The sequence below is a fragment of the Hyposmocoma kahamanoa genome, unplaced genomic scaffold (genome assembly GCF_003589595.1).
Source record: "Hyposmocoma kahamanoa isolate Upper Pololo Valley unplaced genomic scaffold, ASM358959v1 81, whole genome shotgun sequence".
Classification (NCBI taxonomy): domain Eukaryota; kingdom Metazoa; phylum Arthropoda; class Insecta; order Lepidoptera; family Cosmopterigidae; genus Hyposmocoma; species Hyposmocoma kahamanoa.
This window is the reverse complement of record NW_020654080.1, coordinates 11,068,396-11,095,266: the sequence shown is the minus strand read 5'-3', so window position 1 is coordinate 11,095,266 and position 26,871 is coordinate 11,068,396. Positions and strand designations below refer to the sequence as shown.

General features: G+C 38.0%; 3 protein-coding genes across 5 annotated transcripts in view; 1 reads left to right on the top strand and 2 right to left on the bottom strand.

Annotated features, from left to right (window-relative positions):
- The window catches only part of LOC113234106 (helicase sen1), a 95,983-nt gene extending 92,963 nt beyond the window's left edge, over positions 1-3,020 (bottom strand). Inside the window, exon 1 of the mRNA XM_026469358.1 lies at positions 2,895-3,020. The gene's annotated coding sequence lies outside the window, so the exon portion shown is untranslated. The remainder of the gene's footprint in view (positions 1-2,894) is intronic.
- The window catches only part of LOC113234107 (potassium voltage-gated channel protein Shab), a 74,407-nt gene extending 59,484 nt beyond the window's left edge, over positions 1-14,923 (top strand). Inside the window, exons 2-13 of one of the 3 annotated variants that reach the window (XM_026469361.1) lie at positions 2,909-3,152; positions 3,731-3,958; positions 4,303-4,609; positions 7,154-8,003; positions 8,786-8,910; positions 9,209-9,301; positions 9,649-9,726; positions 10,199-10,349; positions 10,828-11,204; positions 11,536-11,608; positions 11,692-11,831; positions 14,490-14,923. In XM_026469361.1, the coding sequence (XP_026325146.1) occupies positions 2,977-3,152; positions 3,731-3,958; positions 4,303-4,609; positions 7,154-8,003; positions 8,786-8,910; positions 9,209-9,301; positions 9,649-9,726; positions 10,199-10,349; positions 10,828-11,204; positions 11,536-11,608; positions 11,692-11,831; positions 14,490-14,588 (2,697 nt within the window). In that variant the 5' untranslated portion in view covers positions 2,909-2,976 and the 3' untranslated portion in view covers positions 14,589-14,923. Of the gene's footprint in view, positions 1-2,908; positions 3,153-3,730; positions 3,959-4,302; positions 4,610-7,153; positions 8,004-8,785; positions 8,911-9,208; positions 9,302-9,648; positions 9,727-10,198; positions 10,350-10,788; positions 11,205-11,535; positions 11,609-11,691; positions 11,832-14,489 lie in introns of all 3 variants that reach the window. The other 2 variants (XM_026469360.1, XM_026469362.1) reach the window with 2 other exon arrangements.
- Positions 14,924-16,346: 1,423 nt separating this feature from the next.
- LOC113234116 (N-alpha-acetyltransferase 60) overlaps positions 16,347-26,871 on the bottom strand; it is a 21,586-nt gene continuing 11,061 nt past the window's right edge. Inside the window, exons 2-6 of the mRNA XM_026469375.1 lie at positions 26,562-26,667; positions 26,033-26,264; positions 23,585-23,756; positions 20,781-20,993; positions 16,347-17,582 (exon numbers count right to left, since the gene is read on the bottom strand). Coding sequence (XP_026325160.1) covers positions 17,564-17,582; positions 20,781-20,993; positions 23,585-23,756; positions 26,033-26,264; positions 26,562-26,667 — 742 coding nt within the window. The 3' untranslated portion in view covers positions 16,347-17,563. The remainder of the gene's footprint in view (positions 17,583-20,780; positions 20,994-23,584; positions 23,757-26,032; positions 26,265-26,561; positions 26,668-26,871) is intronic.

Sequence of the window (26,871 nt, the reverse complement as noted above, 5' to 3'; positions counted from 1 at the left end):
ATATAAACAAGATAAACTTTTTCTTTTCATTAAAAAAGGTTTTTATAGTTCTACTGTTTTTCTTTCATCTACCATTTCCCTCGCCATAGTGAGGTGGAAAGTTGTAAGTTTCGCTCGGCAGCAAAGTTGTTTTGCGTCTAAAGCCTTAAAACCTTCGCTACGCTCATGAAGCTATATCAATCTATATCAACTTAATCTTAGCTTTCTTACCTTGCTCAGGTTTCAATACAAGCACTCGCGGCAAACTACAATTTTGCAGCCTTACATAACAAATAACTATTGCGCATTGCATCTCAACAGTCCCTGTATAATGTTATAGAAATATATCAATGTAAAAAAGTACATTATAAAACAAACTCTACTACAATCTATAGTAAAGGACACTCTTTATTTATATAGTCTGTTTAAATGTAAAACCACATAAGTAACATTTTCCACAAAAAGTTTTTAATTTTTATAGCTATGGTAAGAAAATCACTGTCTTTCTGCATGTGAATCTCAATAACAAAAGAGCTATAAACTTAATAAGAGTTTATCTGCAGAAAGATGGTGAATTATTTACAATTGGTACATACATAATTTGGAGATTTAGTGGAAAATGTCACTTATGTGGTTTTACTTTTAAGCAGACGCTATATTACGTTGGATTTATAATAGAAATGTTTGTAAGTATAATAAAAATGTTACATTTTAACATGTATTAAAATGAAAATCGGAACATTCAATGAGAGACGGGACAATGTTCATAATCTGAATATACCCGTTGGGGCAGTTAGGCAGAGAGCGCCCAGGGGACTTATAAACCATATTGTATCCAGTATCCACGGCAAAACATAATCCACTGTACAAACTGATACATCTGAATATTGCAAATTTATACACTTTGTGAACAACGGAAGATTTCATTTTTCACAGAGAATGTTGAGTTTATATAGGCTTAAGACCCTCCGTCCATTCGCAGCTAGGGGACCGGCCCCTGTCGCATCGATCACCCATGTATCGCCTCCACCTTTTAATGATCAACCATTCCGCCTACCAGGTGGACAATGGACTATACTACTCTGTTGATAAGCCACAGTCACGCGATGTAAAACGCTTTTCTAGAGCAGTAAATTCGATTAAGATTAGCTGCTAATGTCGTTGTTTTCTTGAGTATTTTTAAATTATTCAGATTGGAAATGAAGGTATCCAACAACAGAGATTGTTCCAAAATTATTGTAATGTACTTAGGTATGTTTGTTTTTCTATTTAGAGTAGCTGTGACCGCGATTTCATACGCGTAAACACGTATCACGTACGTGTCTTACCACCTAAACTATGCGACTAAATAAATGTTGAAAGGGAAAATGTTCACAAAATTCTTTTCTCACGCCAAAATGATTCTTTTTAATAGGGATTTAATTATACCTAACAAGTGCACTTAAAGATAACCTTATAATTTTAAATAATACATATTGTGCCTGTGATATGACAGCTATATCGTGTCGTTACTTTATGTAGATCTGCGATGACTAATATATTTGTGCTACAGTATTTTCACGTACATACATAATAAAATATAGTAGCAGTAGAGCTCCTTGTGCAAAGTTCGTCCAGGGAAGTACCTTACTTATTTCTGCCGCCAAGCAGGAATGTGAGCATTACTGCGTTCTGGTTTTGAAGGGTAAGAGTGCTGGTAAAATTGCAGGCACATGGGACTTTTCAACTTATTTCTCTGGGTGACGGGCGCAGTGGCAGTGCCTCGCAGAAGTTTGAGATTTAAAGCTCTGAGTGGCATTGCAACTGTTATGGACAGGCGTGTCGTTTACCATCAGTAGCACGACTTGTTCGTCCCGTCTCTCTAAACTCGGTTAGGTTAGAATGCGCACAAAGCGCACTGTAAAATTGACATACAGACCTTTTTATTTCTCAATAGATTTAAATGAAACCAGTACTGAATATTAATCCAAGCTTACATTACTGTAAATCGCATTCAAATGGGTTACGTTGCTTAACCCATTATGGAGATTTCGTGTGTAATACACACACTAACATATACCTAAACAAAAGCCAAACAAAAATTACAATTTTTTTTGTCTTTTGTACCTTCCACTTTCACTTATACTTTAAAGTATTAATTAATAGAAGTACAAACTCGGTTTCTTTACGATTTACATACATACCCACTTATACGTATGGATAACTGACAATGCAGTATATTATTAGTACCTAAATATTTATAGCTAAGGTTCCATGTCTAGTGTTGATAAAAATGTAAGTTGTCAATAATATTATTGGTCTTGGAAGTATCGATTAGTTTACAGCAATAGTACAGATACATCGAATGTAGGTGAAAGTACTTAACTACATGTTAAGTCGGAGGCTCACGCCGTATTTTTCACGTCGGAAATTGTTACTTCACGGATCTGAGCGTCGAAGGCTGCTAACATTTGCTTGAAACTTTCGCTTAAGCTTATCGACGCGTTCTATTTTAACGTAAGCGGTGGTTAGCACGCTAACTGTACTTCTACAATTATTAAATGCGATCGTTATAGACCGGGATGAATTTATTAGGTGGTACGGGCAGGGGAAAGTCAAGGTCGGAGCGAAATACTGCTCTCTGCCCTCCGCTGATAAGATTACTATGTCCTTCGACCGTCAAACTGTCTATTGAAATAATGAGTTTACCTCGCAGACTCCACTTTTGGGAATTAGAAGCAGAAATGGAGTTAGGCAGTTTTTTATATATAGGCAGTAATTTAATAATTACTATTGGGCTGATGTGTTCTCTTCAATCTGGCATAATCTACAGTTTACAAATAGATTATTCATGTTGTGAACTTCTAACACGATATTACCTAATTAGCTTAAGGTTTGTTCATTTAAGCCCAGTGTTTGGACTTAATTTCATTTACCTTATTGTTCCCAGGTGGTGGAAGTTTGTGGCTACCCTTGTGGTGATGAGGCGTCGGCGCGAGGCGCCATGAGCTAGCGGGCATGGGGGGCGAGGGGGCGGGCCGCGGCGCCGCGCGCTGGCACGTGGGCGACTCGCCCCCGCGCGCGCCCATGGGCTTCGCGGCGCCCGCGCAGGATGCGCCGCTCGACAGCGGCCTGGCGCCGGCGCCCGCGCCCGCGTTGCCTTACAACGCGGCGCTGCAGCGGGCGCACTCCAGGTAACAAAGGGCCCTACTTATCCCGTATGTTGTCTTTTCTAGAGGCTAGCTTCATGTTTCATGCCAGGTGGCTTAGCTAGCTTAGCCATCAATTCTCCTTCTTCGTCCTGGTTTCAGTATATACGAGCTTAACAAAACGTAAAGCTAGAATTCCCTATGATATACTACAACACAAATAAAGTACATGATGTTAAAACTTTAAAAACAAAGTCAACCAACTTAAATAACAATGGGGGGGGGGTCCCCATTATCTCGACGGTATACCATACCAAACAAAAAAATAATTTTCTAAATCGGTCCACAATTGACGGAGAAATCGATTAATATACTGTACTACATGCTTATAAAATTAGAGTATATCCCTCACGGATTTCTGACTTGGTGACATTGAGACCACCTAGAGAGTGCACTCTTTCAAACAAAAAAGAATTTTGAAAATCGGTCCACAATTCACGGAGAAATCGGTGAACATATGCAAAACACATATCTTTTTTTGAAGTCATTTCAGTTTGAAGTCAATTTGTCAAGTCGGTTAATAAAAATGTCATAAGATGTGTTATGTGCTGTTATATTTTCAGGTCGATGTCATCGCTCCCACCGGAGCCGTTCATGATGCTGCGTGCGAAGGCGCTGAGCAAACGCGTGATCATCAACGTGGGCGGTGTGCGTCACGAAGTGCTGTGGCGCACGCTAGAGCGGCTGCCGCACACGCGTCTCGGTCGTCTGCGCGACTGCAACACGCACGAGGCCATTACAGAACTCTGCGACGACTACTCATTACAGGACAATGAGTACTTTTTCGACAGGTACATCCATTCCTTAGTGTGGTGAGGTGGGGTATGATTTTAGGCATGATCCTCCAAGATCGCACGTTGTTATGCTATTCTGCTGATACAACTTAACGGACTAATTGTTCAGCGAAAAACAGCTCGCGGCTGATTCCTACAATGACGACACCAATTTAATTGAAAAGTAAATTAACAAAATAGAAGAATTCAAGGGAGAAAGATCCCAAAAATACCTACGCGTTTCGTGACCTTTCTCCAGACCTTTTGAATTTTTCAATAAGATCAAATAAAATTATTGTAACGATGTGGCTAGTAGTTACATAGCTATGTATGTGTCATACAAACTTTATATTTTTCCACAGACATCCAAAAAGTTTCAGCTCAATCCTAAACTTCTATCGGACGGGGAAGTTGCATTTAGTAGACGAGATGTGCGTGCTAGCGTTCAGTGATGATCTCGAGTACTGGGGCGTTGACGAATTGTATTTGGAATCGTGCTGCCAACATAAATACCACCAGAGAAAAGAACACGTTCACGAAGAGATGAGAAAAGAAGCCGAGAGCTTAAGGCAAAGAGAAGAGGAGGAGTTTGGTCAGGGCACTTGTGCTCAGTACCAGAAGTGGCTTTGGGATCTTCTCGAGAAGCCTACCACCAGTATCGCGGCTAGGGTAACGTATTATCTTGTACATAAAAAAAATTGTACGATGATTTATTACTAATTATGCCACTCTAGCAAAGCAGCCAGGACATAAGTATATATTAAAGCAAAGGTATACAATACCCTGTTTCCGAGTACGATTAATTAGAAGCTTTTGTCGATTGTGAGCAATATGGCAGATGACAATAACAACACGTGCACAAATATTTCGTTAAGTATGTAGTACCTACATTTAAATCAGGGCCTTATTTTTCGCTTATTTTTCTTGGCGACCGCCAAATCGTCGTGTCCCTATGCCCGAGATTTATTTGCCGATATATATAATTATATAGGTTTAATCAGGCCCTGATTTACAATGTAAATAGTAGATTACCTTGTATTTTAAGCTACACTTCTATCAAATATTTGTAGGTACATTATACACTATCACTTGCCTTAGTTACTTATACTCTTCGTTATTGTTTTATTTTACATATCTATCTGTTTATACAGTAGTATATAGGTAACTATCCAACTTAAGCACATGAACAAAGAGTACGTTGAAATAAGACTTGTACATATGTTACTTAACAGGCCCGGCGACAGCATTGTTGGGGCCCGCTGGTTTCCCGTGACCTCCTGGTCCCAAGTTCTAAGGCTGGTAGCGGTAGGCTACTACGTCTACTACTTATAGAGTGTCGCGTACCTATACATCGTAGAGTCGTACCTACATCCATATATGTGAATAGAGATACCGACAACATGTAGGTATAATGTTCCATGCCTCCCGGAAGTCCAGATTCTGATGCAGCGGTAGCTTTAGTGCCCCTATGTGACGCCGGGCCTGCTTTGTTTTTTACTTGTATGTGTGTAAAATAGTAGCTATAGGTGTAGGCTTTGTACACGTATGACCCGTTGTGTGATGTATCTGTGGTGCATGAATAACATCTATCACTGCTCCTAACTCGATGTTGTTTGCCTTGGTGTTATGGATTGTGGTGTTGTGTTCTACATGTTGTCTCGTGACCATGTTATGTTATCGCTTTTGTCGAAACTTGTTATTGTTTGTTCTATAGGATGCCTTTTATCGTATAATTACTATAATCATTTTCAACTATTTTTGAAATACGTATGTATTTCGACAACAGCGGTGCAGCTAAGTGTTGTAAGTATACATTCATGTGTTGTCCGTATCTGTACATTTATGGCTTCTATAGTTCAACTATATCACTATTTTAACTCTAATTACTCTATTTCTTCTGTCCATATCTATTTAAATAATGTACCTACACGTTTTCATAAACTAACTAAATTATATATGTCAATATTTTATTTACTTATTTAACCGTTATTTTTATAAGTTACTTGACACATTTTTTATTTTCGACGAATATGCTTAGGTATTTTCATTTAATTTTGTTCATTATGTTTTATTTATTTTTATTGTTATGGTTTTCTAGTTTCTTATAAAATATAAAACAGATGACGATATTATTTTGTATCTACCGTACATATAGTACCTATATATATTTAAAAATATTTAACATTTTACTCGAAAACTTTCATTAGCTCATGTAAGTAATAGAAAATATAAACATCTTCAAAATGTGTGCAGATTGTGTGTGACAATTTGAAATTATCAGATCTGTGACTGAATTCCATAATACTACATAGCATTGTATAATATCTAAGTTGTACGGGACAGTGGCAAAGTTTTATTTTACTATTAATCTTTATAAATGTTCACAGCCGCGTCGATCGTTCTCCAAATGGGGAACTTTACGAAACAAAGCTTAATTGTTGTCGCAAAATTGCAAAGATGGGATGGGCTTACGCAATGTGACCAGCCGCTGCCGACGGCGCTCGCAGTCAGCGTGTGTGGTGGCACGGGACGGCATCCGCGCCCTCCAGACATGTGTCCGCAGTGCGCGCGCCGCGCCCGCGCCGCCTCCCACTACGGCTGAGCGTCGCCCGCTGGCTACCCTCACCCACCCTTCCGCAGCCCGTCCCTTCCTTTCCTCTCATCCGTAGCGTCCATGCCCTTCCTTTCATGCCCCACCAGCGCTTCCGCTTCGTGATACTGATCCGACTAACCGAGCGACGCGGGTGATGGACGGACGCGCGTGCGCTTCACTCCTTTACATATCTATACCCTTCTCGCGCCTCTACGCACGTCCGTTCACCCGATTGTAATTTAATTAACCTGTCTACACTTTGACCACACAACACTACTAACAAACACGAATAGATGTTATTTTTACACCTAAATTAATATTAAGACTTTAAATACATAAGATATTGGCTTCATACCTACTGTATATACATACCTACCTCTTACTACATAATATACTTACATCAACTATATAATCGTAGCTTACCATTGTACAAATACTTAGGAAGAGTAGCTGTGTACAAACACCGCATACTACATACTGACACGTGTGGCAATATGTGTAGCGTCGCACCTCGCGACGAGTAGAGCGCGCGGTGCTAGTACTTGGTAGAGCTGGCGAGTGGACCGACTAACTGCCATAGTCGTTCTTTCGCCGCGCGCTCACTCGGTGCGTACTTACAGGTGATCGCGGTGATATCGATCCTCTTCATCGTGCTGTCCACAATAGGACTTACTCTCAACACCATACCGCAAATGCAAATGTACGACGAGGATACGAAGGCGCCTATTGACAACCCGCAGCTGGCCATGATTGAAGCCGTGTGCATCACTTGGTTTACACTCGAGTATGTGCTGCGATTCAGTGCCTCGCCGGATAAGTGGAAGTTCTTCAAGGGCGGACTTAATGTGATAGACTTACTGGCGATACTGCCGTATTTCGTTTCCCTCTTCCTGCTTGAAACGAATAAAAACGCCACGGATCAGTTTCAAGATGTGCGTCGTGTCGTACAAATCTTCCGTATAATGCGAATATTGCGCATTCTCAAACTCGCCCGCCATTCAACAGGGCTGCAGTCGCTCGGCTTCACGCTTAGAAACTCTTACAAAGAGCTCGGATTGCTCATGTTATTCCTTGCAATGGGAGTGCTCATTTTCTCCTCCCTAGCGTACTTCGCCGAAAAGGAAGAACCGGGAACAAAATTCATATCCATTCCGGAAACGTTCTGGTGGGCTGGCATCACCATGACCACAGTCGGATACGGTGACATTTACCCCACGACCCCGTTGGGCAAGGTCATCGGCTCAGTTTGCTGTATTTGCGGCGTGTTGGTAATTGCGTTACCCATCCCAATTATCGTCAACAATTTCGCCGAGTTTTACAAGAACCAGATGCGGCGCGAGAAGGCTCTCAAGCGACGGGAGGCGCTGGAGCGAGCCAAACGCGAGGGCTCTATCGTCTCCTTCCATCACATCAATCTGCGCGACGCGTTCGCTAAGAGCATGGACCTCATCGACGTCATTGTCGACACAGGTCAGTAGTGTGCCTCCCTTCGCTTAGTGCTTCTTTCATGTCATGTGTTCTCCGCTCTTACTTGTTCTTGTATTGAGTGAATGTGTATTGTGACTGTCGTCCGTTTCACTAATTAAGCACGCATGCCTCCATGCTCATTTTGCATCGTGTTTATGAACGCAATGATTGTGGAATGAACGCATGTGCCAACGTTGCGCTCCCCGGACTTGCAGACATCTTCAAATCAGAGCAGTTCACGTTACATCGCAGCTACCGCTATGTTCACCAGATGGCTACGATGAGGCGCACTCAGAGTGTTTTATTCCTTGTCTTCAGGTGACAAGTGCGTCCTCATTGAGGCGAGAGACGACGCCAGATGAGCTACTTGCCACTATCGCACAGGCGTCACCTCGACCCCTTAGTTTAAGTCCGTATCTCGGGGTCGGGCTTACGTCACCACTCGCGTGTAGCTTGCGATGTGCGACGAAGACACTATAATCTAAGGTCGTTACATTGTCAGCGTAAGCCTAACGCTTCTAGAACTAACCTTTTCTTCTGTGGACTGTCCGATGTGTGTATCCGGAGGACGCTGGATCTCATATGACTATTCGTGTGGAATGTGTGTTGTGTAGTTTACGCCGCTACTAAATGTTGTTGCCATATATTATGTAATCTAGTTCGTTTTATTATGCCAACGTACCTACACAAGCAACTACAAAAGCTATCACAAGCAACCGACTTTAATGGGAATTTGACGGTGGGTATAATTGAGAACGTTGCTACTTACTGGTATGTGTCTTCAGGACACAACATGTCGCAAGCGGACGCGACTAGCTTGGAGGGTGAGGCGCCAGCTATCACCGGCTGCTACAAACAGTACGAACATGCCATCACCAATAAGACTCCGCAGAGTACTGACCCCAGCCAGGTAAGAGCCATCACGCAACTTTGGGTGCGTCCACTGTGTTTATTGGTGAACGATCTGACAGTATGACCAAGTCACTATTTAATTCAATATTTAGGTTTACTGCAGTATGCACAATTACGTTCGCTTATGCGGCGGTCGAAGCCACATTAATAAGTTTACAATGGCTGCCGATTTATTCACAAAATATTTTTATTTCCAACTGACTTTCTGTCATCTATTAACACCGAGTATGATTTGGACGCACCTTTCATTAAATATTTATATGCACTTGGTTTACTGCTGACACAATAGGTTGCAGTTTCAGAGCAGCCCTAAGAAAGAACGGCGGTACTCGACAGAGGGCCCTGACACGCCGGAGAAACGTTTGCTAATAAATCCTGACCCAACACCAGTAAGATTAATACTATTACTGCTAAACTATTGCCGTATCGACGTATTATTACGTTATGCTGTTTGCCTGTATGTACACTTGGAGTTGCACTGTAAAATATTAATAGAGACGAAACTACACGAACTACGTTATGATGAATTGCAATCATTGGCCATGAGTTCCGTGGAGAGTCGTATCTAGACCCTAATCTTTTTAAAACATATGCACATCTATGTAATTTATGTAGTAGAAAGAAAGAGAGCCATGTCTAACTCCACCACGTGGCATCGTCGATGGGGTAGCCATAGTTGCTTTTCATAACGCATCCTTAAGAGTCAACGCAACCACTAATCATTTCTCTTTTCTAGGAAAAGAAGACGGTTGAAAAACAGCTTGACTTGGATCAGCTGCCTTCTGAGTTTGAATGTTGTTTTTGCACGTTCAAGGTACTAAGATACTAACGTTAATCAAACAATAAGAACTACTTACATTAACAATATAACATGTACTTATTTAATCTTTCATTGAAAGTAAACTTGCCATGGTTGTATACTTTATTGACAAATGTTAAATTTCATTCTTATTAATCTCTAATTAACGAAAACATATTACACCGCTTTGTGATTATTAATCTGCATTAATGTTATCAAGGATTTTTTTAGTTACTTCATGATATCTATGGTATGTATGACTTTGTCTTCTAGAACATTTACTTGAGTTTACTAAGTATTGTCAAGTCAAGTACTTCGTGTAGTTAAAAAGGGATGTTCAAAAATACTGCTTTCTAGTTAACAAAAAATATTTTTCCAAACATATAAAAATTGTTATAAAGTAAGGAAACAATCGGGATCAAAACAATTAGAGTGCAAATAAAAGCAAGTCATAAAATGCATATTAAATACCTGTATGTTGGTATAGGGTTACAAGGAGTTCATAGACGCAGAGCAACTGATGCCGATGTCGACATCGGACTTGCGGCAGCCAGTGTGCGTGGAGCTGGCCTGCCTGCAGCGGCACCCCGCACCCAAGGCGCTACCCGAGGCCACCCCTAACAGTCTCGACAGTCCCGGTAACCACTTTGTGCTTTTCTAAACACGAGCAAATGCAAACAACCTCATACCACATACAATCGAGTTTTTTCTTTAACAAGTTAAGCACCACGTATTCAGAATTTAAACATTGAATGATATTTTGTTTGACTGAACTTAAACACAATTCATCAACACTCGATTTCAGGCTTGTTTATATTTGTTCGACAAAAATTATAAACTCTATCGCTATGGGCTCTCACTGTTGAATAGGGCAGAGTTCAATCCTATAGAATTGTCCCCTGTAATATTGTGATCGTGTTAATGAAACTGATTTTCTTAATTTTTCATTCACTAGGTACATATTGTCTTTATTCACTCTATTTTATATTTTAGCACCCGTTTCGTCCGCGTGGCACACTCACTACACACGCCCCAGTTTTGCGCGACTCCATTCCCGTGTTATGTCTTACGTTGCAGATACATTTGCATCATGCCTTACGCACCCTTTTCCTTCAGAGGGCGACATCGCATGCGAGATCGACTCATCAAACTTGTATGTGAATCCTCTGGATGGTAGCGGCGGTGGCGGAAGCGAGGGCAGCGCGGGCGCGACCACAGCGGGGGCAGGGGGAGGGGTGTCAGACTATAGCGGGGTGCGTAAGAGCGCGTCTGGGGACGGGAGCGTGTTGTGCGGCAAGGGTTCACAGGGGGAGGTCGAGCGTGGCTCGCGGGTCAGCTTAGCGGGTGCGGGCGCCGCCAGCGCTATACTGCCTGCTACGCAAGTGCGAGCGCTCGACGCCTCGCGCACCAGTCTGCCGCAAACACTGGACAACGCGCTCCCGCCTACTTCTGATGACGCCAGGCCCAAACATAGAAAAGCGCGCTTCCAACAGGTATGTTTTCTGGCTGCACAAATTGACTCGATACTGCTGTTAAAAAACCGTGTTGAAAGATTTCAGTTTAATAAAAAAGAACCGTATTCACTAATAACATTAATGATCTTTCCCGATTAGCACTTTTCTGGTCAATTTGGCAAGTAGCGAAAAAAGCACCAGGCACATTAATGTCGTCATTTGGTAAATTCACGTTCAATGTTGCATGTTATATGTTATGGTGAAGTGGTCGCGTAGGCGAGTATGTTTCCCCGTATACTCATGACAAGTGTTTGCAGAGTTTAAACGGTTTGAATAGGATCCGTGAAAAAAAAATGGTGATGTTTTGCAGGAGTGGTCGGAGGAGGAAAAGAGACCTCCCAGGGGGATAGCAACGAGGATCATCAACCACCACATACTCTTCGGTAAGAAAATACACAAGAAGTAACACTATGTCCAACTAAAAAAGAAGCATAGAATTCTATTGTTGAAATCGTTTGTATTATAGGTAAAAACGGCAATAAACGCGGCGGCGGCGGCTGGCCGGTCGAGGGTGACTCGCGATCTCGGTCCATTCTCAAGAACAAGGAAGCACGCGGCACTGATAGCGAGCTGCTGCTGCAAGAGACCACATCTCTCGGCGCCAACGTAAGTTTTAAACTAAATAGTAACGTGTTTGCGTAGACTTTGGAGCGTATGAAGTAGAGACAAAGAAATTCATCGCACGCAATTTTTTGCCTTTTAGAAATAAAATATACTTTTACTTTAAAATAAGCTCATTCTATAGTGCGCGCGGAACTAGCTGGCCGCGCCTTAGGTAGGGACAGGGGTGAGGGGGCGGGTTGCTTGCTGCTCGCAACGCACATGAGATTAGACAGTGACGACCAATCTCGAGATATCGTGAACAATAATTGTTCAGTTATTGAAAAGAAAAAATTAAAGCCAATTGAACTTTTACAAGTTTATATTATACCTATCTAATTAATTGCAATGTACAGTCGGCAGCACATCAGGCCGCCACAAACTGTCAGATTTCCTCAATTGATTTTCAACTTAAAGTCCAGGGAATAGAGTATAAAATTGATTGGATAAATTTGACATTTATGTATTGATGGACTTGCTGTTGTCCGTACATTGCAATTAAAAGTAAAATAAACCAAAAACAAATTAAATGAAATTCTTCCGACATATTTGAATCATTTATGAAATTATTATTAATTAATTAGTGTAACTAACACGACTTTGTATTTATAGATATGAAATTACTCTGACATATTATCCTCTGAATCACTTGATTCTGAATTGTCTGAACTTGAGTCAGAATCATCTTGTAAGTTTATAATGAATTCGTCCATCACAGTATCATATCTCATATCATGATTCCAGTATTCTTGTTCGTTTTTTTGTACGTGGTCGTCGCATTTTTGCCATTGTTCGGCAGAAAATTCAGAAAATAGTCTTGTTAGTATTGTAATTTTCTCGTCCAATGTAGCATTAATGTGATCTCTGGCCAGGCAATTTTTTATATTTGCCCACACAAGCTCGATTGGGTTGAGATCTGGATGATATGGAGGTAGTCTTAGAACAGTATGACCTGCACCTTTCAGAAGTTCATCAATCGTGTATATTTTTTCTGATTGGGTCGTATTAATCAAGCCCAAGAGTTCAGCTTTGACCATCGTGGGAGAAAAGGGCACGTTATGATTTTGCAACCAATTCTGCATATTAATTTTCATACAGGACATAGTCGGTTTCTTCTCAACTTGCACACAGTGGTAAGCTGCATTGTCCATAACTATGACTGAGTTAGGTGGAAGTTTAGGTATTAACTTTCGATCAACCCAGTTGTAAAAATTTGTAGAGTTCATGTCTCCATGATAGTCTCTTGTTTTTGAATCTGATTTAAAAATTAGCAGAGCATCGTCAACTAACCCGTTCCGACTACCAGCGTGAACTATTATTAAACGCCTTCCTTTGCCTATATCTGCATAAACACCAGGCTCCGACGAAGATTGCCAACATTTTTGGACATTATGACTTTGGTTAACGTAAGTTTCGTCCAAAAAGAATATATTTCGTTTGTCTTCTCTGAATTTTCTTATGGCCCCCAAATATTTCACTCGCCATTCAACAATGTTTGGTCTCTCTAATAAAAGGGATCTCTTCGATTTACATTTTTTAAATGAATATCCCAGTTTGTGCAAAAGTTCTCTTAAATAAGTTAATCCGCAATCTAAAATATTATCCTCTTTTAACACAGCATTTAGTTTTCGTAGACTTGGATTTGTTTTCTGTACCGTATAAAACTGATTTATTTTTCTTCTTATCACTCCTAAATCAAAATCATCAACTTGTATTTTCTTTTTTATCTCTTTTGGCCTTCGTGGAGAACTAAATTTTGCTTCCCCTGTATTTTGCAAGGATGTTTTACTTTGAGCAATCACTCTCCTTACACTTCGTTCTGATATCCCGGTTGCTTCTGCCACTAATTTATGAATATTCGCATCAGTTTTATATTCTAAACTATTGACATCGGCTTTCCGTTTTTTAAAAAACGTATGCACTTTAAATATTATTTCCTTAGATTGTCTTTTTATCGGCGGACTCATCTTGACATTGCAATCTCTTGTGCGTTTTGTCTAAACTAGCCAGAACTGTCAACGTGTGTTGCCGCCGCGAAGTCCGGCGCCGAACTGAGTATTCTGAGTAATGACATCAAGTGCCCCCGCCTCCCCGTCCCACCGCTCACATACCTAAGGCGCGGCCAGCTAGTTCCGCGCGCACTATAGTTGATGCATTTATTACAGAATACGGGAGAGAAAATTTCATTGAAATAAAATATCTCTAATAACAATCGATTGCGACTGATTTTCCGTCAGATGAAAGTAGTAGAATATGAAAATTATGCGGAACTTCCCGATTTTTTTACCTAGCGAAATTTAGTAAATCGCGTTTCGGGCCCTAAACAAGTTCTATTCGTATACACCAAAACATTTATTTTGGGTCTGACTTCACAATAAATATCCTGAAAATAGGAATAGTATTGTCTATAATAATAATAACGCATACACGCTCATGGCCCCCGCACTAGGGAAACCCTGAGTCGCGGGTGCCATGGACACACACGTAGACAACCACAAATTACACCCAAACTCACGAGAGAAATAAATGTTAGGCTATACAAATATTTCTCACGGCCCTGGAAGCGAACTCAGGACCTCTGCGTGGCAGTCCAGTATGGTAACCGTTCGGTTACTGAGGCAGTTAAGTGTCTACACTACAACATAATATTTCTAAATGTTGCAGGGCGATTCAGGCAGCGAGTCGTCGCCGATTCGATTAAAAGACTACAAGGGACAGAACCACAAGGGCGGTGCATCAGAGAGAAGCAATTTAGTCACGTAGAGTGTAGTCACTGCCAATCGTTTGCCAGATCGTTACCGCTGCAAGTTGTTTTGTAGCCTGTAGCGATCATTGCGCCTATAGCGGCTCTACACTCGTCTGCCACGCGACCCTATTCGTCAAATACTTAGAACGCAATAACATTATTCAAATTTTTAAATAATTTTAACATATCATTGGGCGATTGTGACTGCTTGTTGAATAGACGATTTTCATTTCGTAGGTTTACAAATATTGTAAAAAAATATTATATATTACATACTTAAATGTAATAATCGTTCATTCCAATCGAAAAGTTGAAGATACCTATTTGTTAAGTTTTTTTACGTGCAATTATTAATTGCTAATTCTATGTTAAGCGATATAGTTTGTACAGCATAGTTGATGAAAAAAGAAAGCAATTATTAAAATTAAAAGATTTTCTGAAATTGTTATGGATGGTTTTATTACCACAACTGTTCGACAATATACTATCATATCATAATACTAACACAAAGTGTTCGTTTAAGTGATGTTTAAACAATAATAGAAATATTAAATAGTAGTCAACAATGATATTTATTTGGAAGCTAAATTCTTTCCATTATTTATAAGTGTAGAAATATAACGTAAATTTACATTTAACATTAGGAACGAATTAGCGTGATAAAAGGTGATCCAAAATATTAACGAATTTACAAACACGGGCTAATACACAATTCAAAGCAAATGTGAACATTGAAAAATTGTTTGCAATACCATAAAATATCACAAATTACTTAATTTCAAATTCACGAACTAGAAACAAACAAATTTAGTGTTCCAAAATAAAAATAATACTTATAGATTAATTAGAAATTTCCTACAACTAACAAATAATTTAACTAATACTTTATATAAAATAACACATGTAGTACAAGTAACATAATGACAAAACATCAATATACTTTGGTTTATAATGAGTAACAATTATGTGCACCACTACAAGTGTATATAGTTAGTGCTCAAAATTAATAACCGGGTTCGAAGTGCCCTAACGAATATTACGTATTAGCAACAAACGGGAGGCAAATCGCGAAAACTCAAACTAAACTAATTTAAGTTCAGTACACACTGCTAGTTCTTGACAGCTCTTCGTAAATATACTGTTACAAATACATGGCGTCTAAAACTATAAAGTAGTCTACAGGCGCCGATTAATGAAACAGTTCTAAGTTCTAAATTATAACATTCTGTCAGCCAGAGATCATCGCGAACTTCAATTAAGTTTAGTATTAGCGTTTGCGTGAAACGAAAATTAAATCTTAATAAAATACATATACATATAAAAAGAAATTTGTTCAGACTACAATGACTTCGTAAGATAAGTGATAAAGTTGAATAAAATATCGTTATTTATCCACTGGCTACATACTTATATCTGAACACACAGGCACCTTACATCTTATAATTCTTGGCAGTAATCATGGCACAATAACCTAACTATAGGCCGTGGTAAAAATTTTGACTGTAGTATTGAACAAGTGACGATGCATACCACGGTGGCCATACAGGGTGCGACAAAAAGATTCCAAAACAAATCACCTGGCGGTTTGTTAGGCGGTACGATAAGAAACAAATTTAGTAAAAATAAATTTATAAATTTCACTGACCACACACTTTCTTATACATGCAATCAAGAAATATCTCAATATTTTTTTAGTCGGAGTTGCTTGTATCATGCATGCTATCATCAGAAATGTAATCGGACTTTTTTGTTGCATCCGATATGTGTTGATATAAGTCAGGTCATATTGGTCTAACCATCCAATAGAATCTTTACGCTTCATGCGCTTAGATCTTATTATTTTTTAAATGTTTATTATGACTTATTAATTATTAATGCGTTTAGATTTATAGAATCACAAAGAGTTGAGTCAATTTCTCCTCTATTCAATACGACTAGTAATGATTCATTTGAACACGCGGTAGTATGTTAGACAACGCTTATAAAAAAAGACAGTGTCTTTGTATTACAGGAACCATATTTTTGCTCATTAATGTCAAAAATTAACATCAAAATTCTTTGAATTCAGTTCTAGTGCAAGTAGTGTCATCTTGGTTATGCTATTTTAAGTATTTGCGTTTGTCTTATTTTCGATACAGCAACAAATTTACCGTGACCCGTACGATATATTTATGTAGCTCTTAATGCCTTTGTTTTGTCTCTTACTTTAATTATACAACACATATTTTCAGCTTGGCCGAATTTAACAAAAACTGCGCTGTACACTGTATGTCACATAATATACAGATGTCAAGTTAATAGTGGATAATATTCAAGGGACAGACTATGCTTGTAATCTAAATAATAAAAGTGCAATATGTCTGTAAATTCGATGGTCAAAATCAAACTATCTGAATGATCCAAAACGATGAGAAATCGATTATTTAGTTTTTTTCAAACTTTCACACTTGAATATTCTCTACTCTTAACCCTGCATATGGTTCAATACAACGATGAACACGAGTTTGTATTACGCTTTTATATACAAGTATCATATCAAAACGCATCTCCATCCTCTTACACAAATTTTATATTACGCTTTTAAACATTAATAATGATTTTTGGGGCACACTCTCTGCTAACTTGCCAAGTTATAAAATTACAAATCATACTTGCATCAGTGGCGTTTCCCTGCCTAAGAAATGACAATATACATTAATTTTAGTTTTAAAGCTTCGAGTATAATAAAAATTATCACAAATAACTTTGTCAGTTTTGTAGCCAATAGCAATGCGAGATGGAAGAATTGCATTGATTAAACAAAAAAAAACTTAAATGTGTTATGACTTAATTGCATTAGTAAAAAATTATATTGTTCGATCTCACATTGCATATGTTCAATTGTCATTGTTAATTGTATAAAAACTTGAAGTTGTGCCACCCTTAAGTGCACGTCGTACTTACAAAAATAAATAAAAAGTAATTCTTACATTCTGTCGCGGTCACTGCACCATTAACTTATGTGGGAATTTCTGAAATCGCAGTAAATGGAGAAACTTTTAGTGGTCTGTTTATGCGTAAAAAATTAAAAACATTTTAAAACTTACGGGGACTTCATAAAGATAACTTAAATACAACGAGTTAGTATCCATGCAAATCAATATGTATTTAAATTAGTGTAAATGAACTTTTAAAAACAACGTATATACTATTTGCAAGACTAAATATTTTTTGAGTATTTAGAATACCCCAAATATGCCAAAATATTATGAATAAATTAATGTACCAAATACACTCTAATACAAATTGATATGTTAATTTGTGATTATAACAAAGAATACTGCCCAAAGTCACAGTCAGAGTAGAGTCAACATTTCGTGTAAATCAATAAAAGGCAAACAACCAAATAAACAGCGGTCATTAGGGGGTCCAAAGCCCGGTCATGGCTAGGCAAAGCATTTAAATTCTTCTGGATATCAGTCTCAGTTAATCAGCAGTTATTATTACATTACAAGGCGAGGATGTCAACTAACTTTGATAAAAGAACACTGGCTGCATTCACCTTGTTCATATCATGACCTCACGCAGTCACCGAGTGCCCGCGGTAGCGGTAACGCGAAATTTTTGATCTGCTGTGACCCGGATCACATCTGAGGTCGATAATGAAATGCCTTTCTTAGCTAATCGAAGCGAGGAACAATCGACTTGACAACTCAGCTTTTGTACGTTCACTTATTCCAAAATTTCACACCCTTTGGTGGTACGGGTGTCCCCCTATGGCGGGTGAAGAAGGTGGGTGAACCGCCTCCTTCGTCTATCCGGCCACCGTCTACGAAGCGGGTCAGCTTGAGGGTAGTCCTCCCTGAGGCGTTCCCAAGTCTCCTCACACCTACCTTAACGTCGTATCGTTTTGATACGAACGACCTCGTATATTACTATTTTCAAGGTGCAAGTTACGGAGTTCGACGAGTTTTACAATAATTGACGATTGCATTATTGACCTACATCATTTGACCTTAAATATAATTTTGTCGCTCATAAGTTTGTTACTGTAATTAAAAATTTGTCCCAAACAGTTTATTATATTGATATTATAACTATTCGGTTAGGCTCCATTTACAACGAAACGGACGCGAATTTTTGTAACGAAATTGTACAGAGTATAATGACCTTTATATCAATTGTTTAACGTACAAACTAGATACGACACGGGAGCTGCGGGAATTCCCGGGATTGCGCAAAAAATATCCGGAAAACGCGCGAACTGTTTGGCTCGTATTTAGTTTGTACGTTACACAATAGACACAAAGTTCATTATGCCATGGTTACAAAATTAATTACCAATCCGTTATTGCCGTGACATTGTATATCTGAAAGTATTGGACGTTTTTCTTGATGACATATTTGTACACGTTGTTAATCGTTTTCAGAACATCGTAATGACACTGAAATAATCGCTTCGTTCTTACTCGTTCCATTGAGTATTCCCACTTATTCCCTGAACGGTATAACTTGGGCCTATTCAAGGCATTATTTAGGTGTGGTTGCTCTATCGTCGACCTCATTGTCACTTTCCATCAGGTAAAATGGAGGTCAAATGCGCACTTATTTTTAATTTAAAAAAGTAGTCTTGTCCTATTATAGAACTACGGGAACATTTTCGACGCTGTTGTTCTCTTAAATTTATTATATTATATTTATTTCAATAATAATAATAGAATCAATGGAACAAATAATTCCCAATATTGGCATAGTTGTACTGTTATCTCCTAAATAATAATCAGTTAACTGGTTTTCAAATGATATTATCCGTAATTTATTTTTTTTTTGTTATCACCATTTAACAATTAAAGATGCAAGGTTAATATTTGAAGTAACGTTTTACCAAGAGATTTTTAATAAATATTATATACACTTGCCTCAGTAAACCTTGCAAGACTCCGAAGCTTGAATTTCAGAAAATCTGTAAAATAATACTGTAATCGATTATTATTGACTCTTCTATGCGGTGACCAATGCCAATTAATTGTCGATGTTAACTGTCATCCGAAAGACAAAACGTCAAAAATGGCGTTATAATCGAGTTCTTAGGTTTTCGCGATTGTAACACATTGGAAATACAACTGTATTTTTTCGGATCTAAATCGTGTATATCTGTTATTTCAAATAAACCAATGTTTCGGGCCCTCCACACACTCTTCCGCCACAGATCCCAAAAAACAAATACACGCAATTTAGATCTGAAAAAAAAAAATATTTTCAGCGGTCATAATCATCATAAACTCGCAAACTTCCTCTCTAAACAGCATAGTATTTAAGACTGACTGATCTGTTTTTTCAGATGCATGTTGAAATTTATAAAGAGACGATTGCAGACGTGTTGTGTACCTTTATATACCTCTGTACCTTTACATAACAAGAATTGTTAATGGCTCCAGGGTCAAGTAGCAATTATTCTTGTCCATTACAATGTTATAGTAAAATGAACGTTATGAACGTTTACTGATTATACAATTTCCTACAGACATTATTTCGACATTGTTTCTTATTTCGCGGTGTTACAGTTTTCCTTTTGGGCTATTTATGGGGAAAGCGTGTTTGTATGACGTCAGTTCCTATGTATAGTGAAATAATAGATAATAAGTAGTGATTTGTTTGTGGTGCCGAATCTCGGGAATGAATTCGGGACCGTTGCAAGCTTATATATATATTGTCAAATAACTAAGTCACATTGCGTCATAAATATTTTTGCATAGATGTTTTATATGGGAACAAGCCAGGTGCTACAAATTACGCTTTTTAAAAAAAAAATTGTTTTGTTACAAATAATTGGAATTTAGGAATTCCAAATGAATAGCTTATTTATTATATATTCGTTATATCATAAATGGTGTATTTTCCGGAAACCACTGACATACAGCTCTGTAAATCTAAAAAGTTTCACTTAATTCCTATTTAATTCCTGATTCTGATTACGAATTCTGGTTTTTTTTCGTGTTAATTACTTATTTCCGCACCAGTGTTACCCTTTTGCCATAGACAAAGGACCTTGTTTCTGACACTCTGACACGAAGCTAGTTTACGACATTCATACGTATATTTCCAGTAGCGGGTTTGTTCTTCTTGAAATATCCGTATGTAATATAAATAATGTACAAACACCGTAATAAAGGAAGATGTCATAGTCTGTAGCCATTAAATATTAAAACTACAGAATGGTACGGGACTACCTGTGCCATGCAATGGTGAGTGCCGTGCGTAGTTTTCGCCACAACCAGGGATAGAGTCCGCCTCCACGTAGCGCCGCTCTAGCGACGTATTTTACGTAGTCGTAAAGACCCCACGGCGCGTGGCCCCCGTTCACATAATACACGTAGGTGAAACCATCCTTACATCTGCCTTTTATTGAATAGTAGTAAGGGAGGAATGAGTGCAGGCGGAACCTGGAAAGAATGAATAAAATATTCTCTGTTATATACTTGACTGAAGTCAGCGAAATCAGTGAACCCCTGGTAACCTGATAGATTTGCCCACCCTCGAGCATAGAGTCGTAGTATATACGTATAGTAGTCGATATTTTAAATTTACCATCAGCTTCTCGATGAAGGCTCATGGTAAGAAAACATCGTGGGGAAATCTGCACACATATGTAAAGCAATTTAATGCGTGTACCCAATTCGTATTGAACTGCAGTCCAAGCCCTCTTATTGTGAGAGGAGGTCTGTGCTCAGTAGTGTATATAGACCAACTATTCTTATTATGATTATATACTTCACTGTTAAAATGTAACAATATACGCAATCCAATTCCGGGCAAATGTATTTCCCAATTTTCTTTTGTTGTCTTCTCTGCCATAAGGGCGCTAGAGCTAAGATAGACATATTGAAATACAGATCCGGCAGCGATCGATGGATCGAATAAAATCTGGATAGAAAACAATCCTAGATTCAGGATCAAATATAAAAACCGGCCGTATATCGAGTTCTTAGGTTTTTCGGTAATTTGTATCAATAACAATTTGCTATTATTATTGACGCAAAAATCGAAAAACAAAGAAAAATGGTTGCTCTTGGTTCTAGCACTACGATAAGCGACGTTTGCAGTTGAAATCTTGACCGCACGCAATTTATAGATATCTATCTATTTTAGACTTTCACCTCTCCCATGATCTAAAAGACTAATTTTGATTGTTTTAATGGGAGAGGCAACATTCCCCCGGTAATGGTACAGACGGCCGGGGTCAGACTGCTTTCTGCATTTCTGTTGGAAACGACACGCCACAGAAATTCAACCGCCTCAACTTGTTAGCGAGACTGACTGGAATTAACATATTATTATTATATTATTTATACAAAACTATTAATAAAGAAACCGCAAATTTATAAAAAACAATAATAATTATCTTGTTATTTAAAAATGCCTCTTTTGCATCCTTGATAGATGGTGCAAATAGAGAAACGGTAACTGTAAGAAAAGCAGACCTTTCTTCTATATAAAGTTTTCTCTATTTTGACAGCAATCTTCAATTAGAGCCGCTAATGTAACTGAGTTCTTTATTTGGAATTCGTACGATACAGACCAAGTTTTGTAGCTCGTATTTTCCCAAAAAATATATGAATATCATTGTAGTACACGTAGTGATATTCAATAAAATAAACACAGAAGCTTGCCAAGCAAATTTTAAAACGATGGGCTGAAATCTGTCTTGTCGGTTTTTACATAAAATTCAGTTAGTACAATATAAACTACATGACAGAAAATTAACCATAATTTCGTAGTTATCGATATGAAAGAGCGTTATCAAATATCTTATCAACAGTTTTCGAGTAGGTTGATAAAAACAATTGGTCGGACATATAGACTCATAATATGTACTATCTATGCCATCGATAATATTGCAAAATAAGGTAGTAAGCATTGTTGCCTTGATAATTCTGAAAACAATGCGAATATTTCATGATTTAATCGCATTTCTGATAACGTTAAACATTCCAAATCAATTAAAACCTGTACAGTAAGTAAAATTTAAGAGCAGAAATTCCTTTTTTAAAAGTATTGTAAATAAGCAACTGACTACATACAGCTCTGAACCATCTCGTATGTACACGAAGACAATTGAACTTAAGGATTGAGTGATCTTTCGCCATGAAACTATTCACCTTTATAAACCAACTTTAAAAAAGGAGGAGATTCTCAATTCGACTGTATGTTTTTTTGTATGTACACGATAACTCGATACGACACGATAATTAGAAAGAGGGCACCTCAGTTGAGGTCTAATACTGAAAAAACCGACCTCTAAAGTTATTTATCTCCTAGTTTGCCACCCTTAGAGGTGGAATACTTTCTTCAAATTTAAATAGGACCAAAATTAATTTAATTAATTAATTTTGGGGACCACAGGTTAATGATTAAGTTTGTTTAGGACCTTTCTTCACACTGAACTACTCGGAACCGGCTGTACTTAAATTCAAACCCAAACTCAAATAAACAACGTTTATTTCATTGGTAAGTAAATTACACTTGAAATCCTCACATTAATTAAACTCTACAACTCATTCGCAAGGTAGAATCCCCTGAGAAGAATGAGCAAGAAACTGGTCGTATATATTTATCATTTACTACTATATTTATTTCAACTATGATAGATCAAGACAACCTTTTATCATCCAAATACGCATAAGCTGTATAATAGTAATAACCTTTAAAGTTTTTATTTGATTATAGTTTTAAACCTCGTAAATGGGAAATTTTGATTAACAACTGGAATGTTATTCTAGAAGTGTATACATTGCCCCGTAAATGAATTTCAATTCTATGCCATTTGCGTTAAGAACAGTCCAAAGTGTAGGTGGATGTGATCTTGACAGTGCATATAAAAAAAGTTTTATCAAATTTGCACGGAAACAATGACGTCATCATGATCGCCGTCAACTCATTTATACGTTTCGCTAAGGAGAGGGTTTAGGCCATCACGACGTCACTTTCAATTAAATAAAAAATGTACTGGAACAAAGTTAGGGCCAACACTTACCTTCTCTGCTCATAGAAGAGTATAGCCTCAGTGTTGGTGGTGAGCACGTGAAGGAATATGGCCTTGACTCGGTGTTCGTGGGGCGGCAGCGGCATCGGCCCCGCCAGGTGATTGATTAGCACGTCTAACAGCATCGTCGCCACGCCTGACCGCCTGTACGCGCGAGTTACGCCTGACAGGAACATATAAAAAAAATTTTTTTCAATAAATATATCTCCGTCAAATGGATGAGAAGTGGTAAACGATGCCATGACATTATAATATTCCAGTTCGTTAACGTACGTTCATGTTACCCATAACTAGGGTTACCATTCCGAAATTTCAAAAAAATAATCCGGACGAAAAGCCTGACATTTTGAAGAAAGTCCGGATTATTAGCAACAAATTTAAAAAAATAAAAAATCTCCTTTTCCCGCGGCAGCAGACAGAGAGTTGAGAAAATTTTTGTTGTAAATCGAATTCTACTTCAGAATTGCGAGGTTTTATAGGTTAAAGGTTTTATGTTGCAATATTTAATTTTTTTATCTTGAAAACACTGACTTTCTACTTTTATCTAAAACATTTATTATCAACGATAAGTCATAGCATTAGAAAAACGTTTCTACGTCAAAAACGAAAATACATACGTAGATACAATTATTTCGCGAGCCCAACTTGTGATGAGCTTATTCTGCACTAATAGTTTGGCTCGAATGTTGTTAACCAAAGCGCGCACAACGCATAATCCCGGTGAGTTTGTCCAACTCCATGACAAATCTAATGAATGAGTAACTATAGTGACAATGCAAATACAAACTGTATTAATAAACAGACTTGTAGTTTACGGACATCATTTTCTTAAATACTGACTATAGGTTTAACTCAATCAGGAAAAAAATTACTTTGAAGTAAAGGAAACGTCGGCGCAAGCTCTCATACAAATCTTTCATTTATGAGCAGTCTGCACACGGCTGGCAACGTTATTTCCACTTCTCTGAGCGCGTGTTTAGGTTCCTTTTTCCTCGTAGTAGTGAGGGCCTAGTGTCATTATTCAGATTTGGTAGGCTATTATAGCGTAGGTATTTTCGATTTTGCATGAGAGTGATGTATCTGTTAGGTAGTAACTATTAAGTAATCTGTGCCAATATACAATTATTCCCTGCATTATGAATGCCAGAGCAACGCAATTCACTCAGGGGTCACCCGGAGCATCCAGACCATAGTCAGATTAGAAAGAAAAAAATCCCAAATTGATCCTACCGGGAATCGCACCCGGGACCTCTTCATCAGCGCCCACAATACAAATCGTTGGGCCACCGAGTTCAACGAGTTGCAACTTTAACTTATTATTGAAAGATACAGAGTGTTTTTTTAAACAGGACAGTATGGGGAAGTCCAAAACCATAGAAGATACAAGGAAACTTTCTTAGGAACCATTAAGTCTTTTTTTATGAAAACAATTTTGGCATAGTCAACTTTTTGGCCAATCCTGAGTTGTTCATAAAATTGATCAAACTTTTTTTTAGTGCTAATCGACTCCGTTTCATTTCATTGTATGGGACGAAAAAATCGGGAGTAACGAAGTTGGTCAAATTTAATAAACAGCGCAGTAAGAACGTACATTCGCAATTACTTTCCGTATAGCCTTTGTATCAATTTACACAATGTTCAATACACCATGCACCATGTAAATTTCAGTAAAATTTTTCTTACTGTGGAAATCAGTCACAGATTCTTATACTGCTTTCAGGCCCTTGGTTTGAATATAAAGATAATGTAGTAGCAGTAGAGCTCCTTGTAGAAGAGTTCGTCCAGGGAAGTACTGTCACCTTACCTATTTCTGCTGCCCAACGGTAGTATGAGCATTATTGCATTCCGGTTTGAAGGGTAAGGGTGCTGGTGAAATTACAGGCATTATGTCAGTGTGACGGGCTTAGTGGCAGTGCCCCTCAGACCTTTTGCAATTGAAAACACTGAGTGGAGCTGTAACAGCTATGGACATAGGCTTACAACCAGATATACGACTTGTTTGTCCTGTCACTTGGTATATCACAAAAAAGTAGTTTTACGACCTCGATGGCCCAAGTTTGCACTATGAGAGTTGAAACTATGTGGTTCTGGGTCAGATTCAACTTAAAATTAATTTTGCTAATGATTTTTTTCTAAAATAGCTCTGGTCTGGTCTGGGTGTTCTGGGTAGTGCCCCGGAGTGAATTGTGTTGGTACTCGTAGTACAGGGAATTCCCTAGTTTGAGACCAGGTAATTAGAGTGGTTGTCTGGCACAATTTTAATATTATAATTACATTAAAAGACTACAAAGAAAAATTTAAAAAAAAATTGTGATCTTTACCAATTAAACATTTGCTGATGTGGTTCTCACATAATGTTTTAAAGGTATCCATGCATAATTTCTGAGAAAATTTCAGAATTTTGCTATGGGCATGTGACTGTACAAGAATGTAACTTACCTAAAGAGAGTATATATGCTACAAGAGTGTCCTTTGATGCAAACCATCCTGATAGTATTCCTCTGTCTTCAGCGTTTAGTTTTAAGTAGGGTTTAATCTCAGCTACAATAAGACCTATGATCTGTGTTTTGTACACAGCTGCCAGGGCAAAAAATCTGTTAGATGATGTGATGTCTTCATACCACGATTGTGGATATTCTATTGGGAACCAATCTCTGCATAAAGATTTCACCTAAAACATTTTACAATCTATGAAACAACAATTGCAAGTGTAATTTGTTTACATAGTCAGGAAATAAAAACATATGGAGTTTGAATTTCAGTTAAGACTATGTATTATAGTGATATCACAACATATCAAATCTTTTTTGCATTCCAGTTAATATGCACAAGTACACAACAATCTTAGATATTGACAATATTTTATTACATGAAATCTAGTTATTTTAGTTACATTTATCAGCATTTAATAATAACGATTCTTTTTAATGCATACAAACCGGTAAGCAGAGTTTTTAACTTTCATTACCTCTTCCAGGTCATCAGGGCACAAAAAACGCAACTGTATATCTTTTAGAGAGCATTTTGATTCTTTTGACTTCTCTACAATCACCTGGAAGCCTTCAGATAGATACCTGCAAACAATAAGTTGCTTGTGTCATTAGAAGTTCCACATATTAAGCACAGTGCAGTTTCTATACGAGTTTCATTATCAGCGTATTTGATATTGCTGTAAAATTTCTAATATTTAGTAAGATATTTTTCTGGTTGAATTACTGGTTTGCAAAACCGTATAAGATGGAACCTTGAAAAACACCTACCTATATATTTTATGTTGT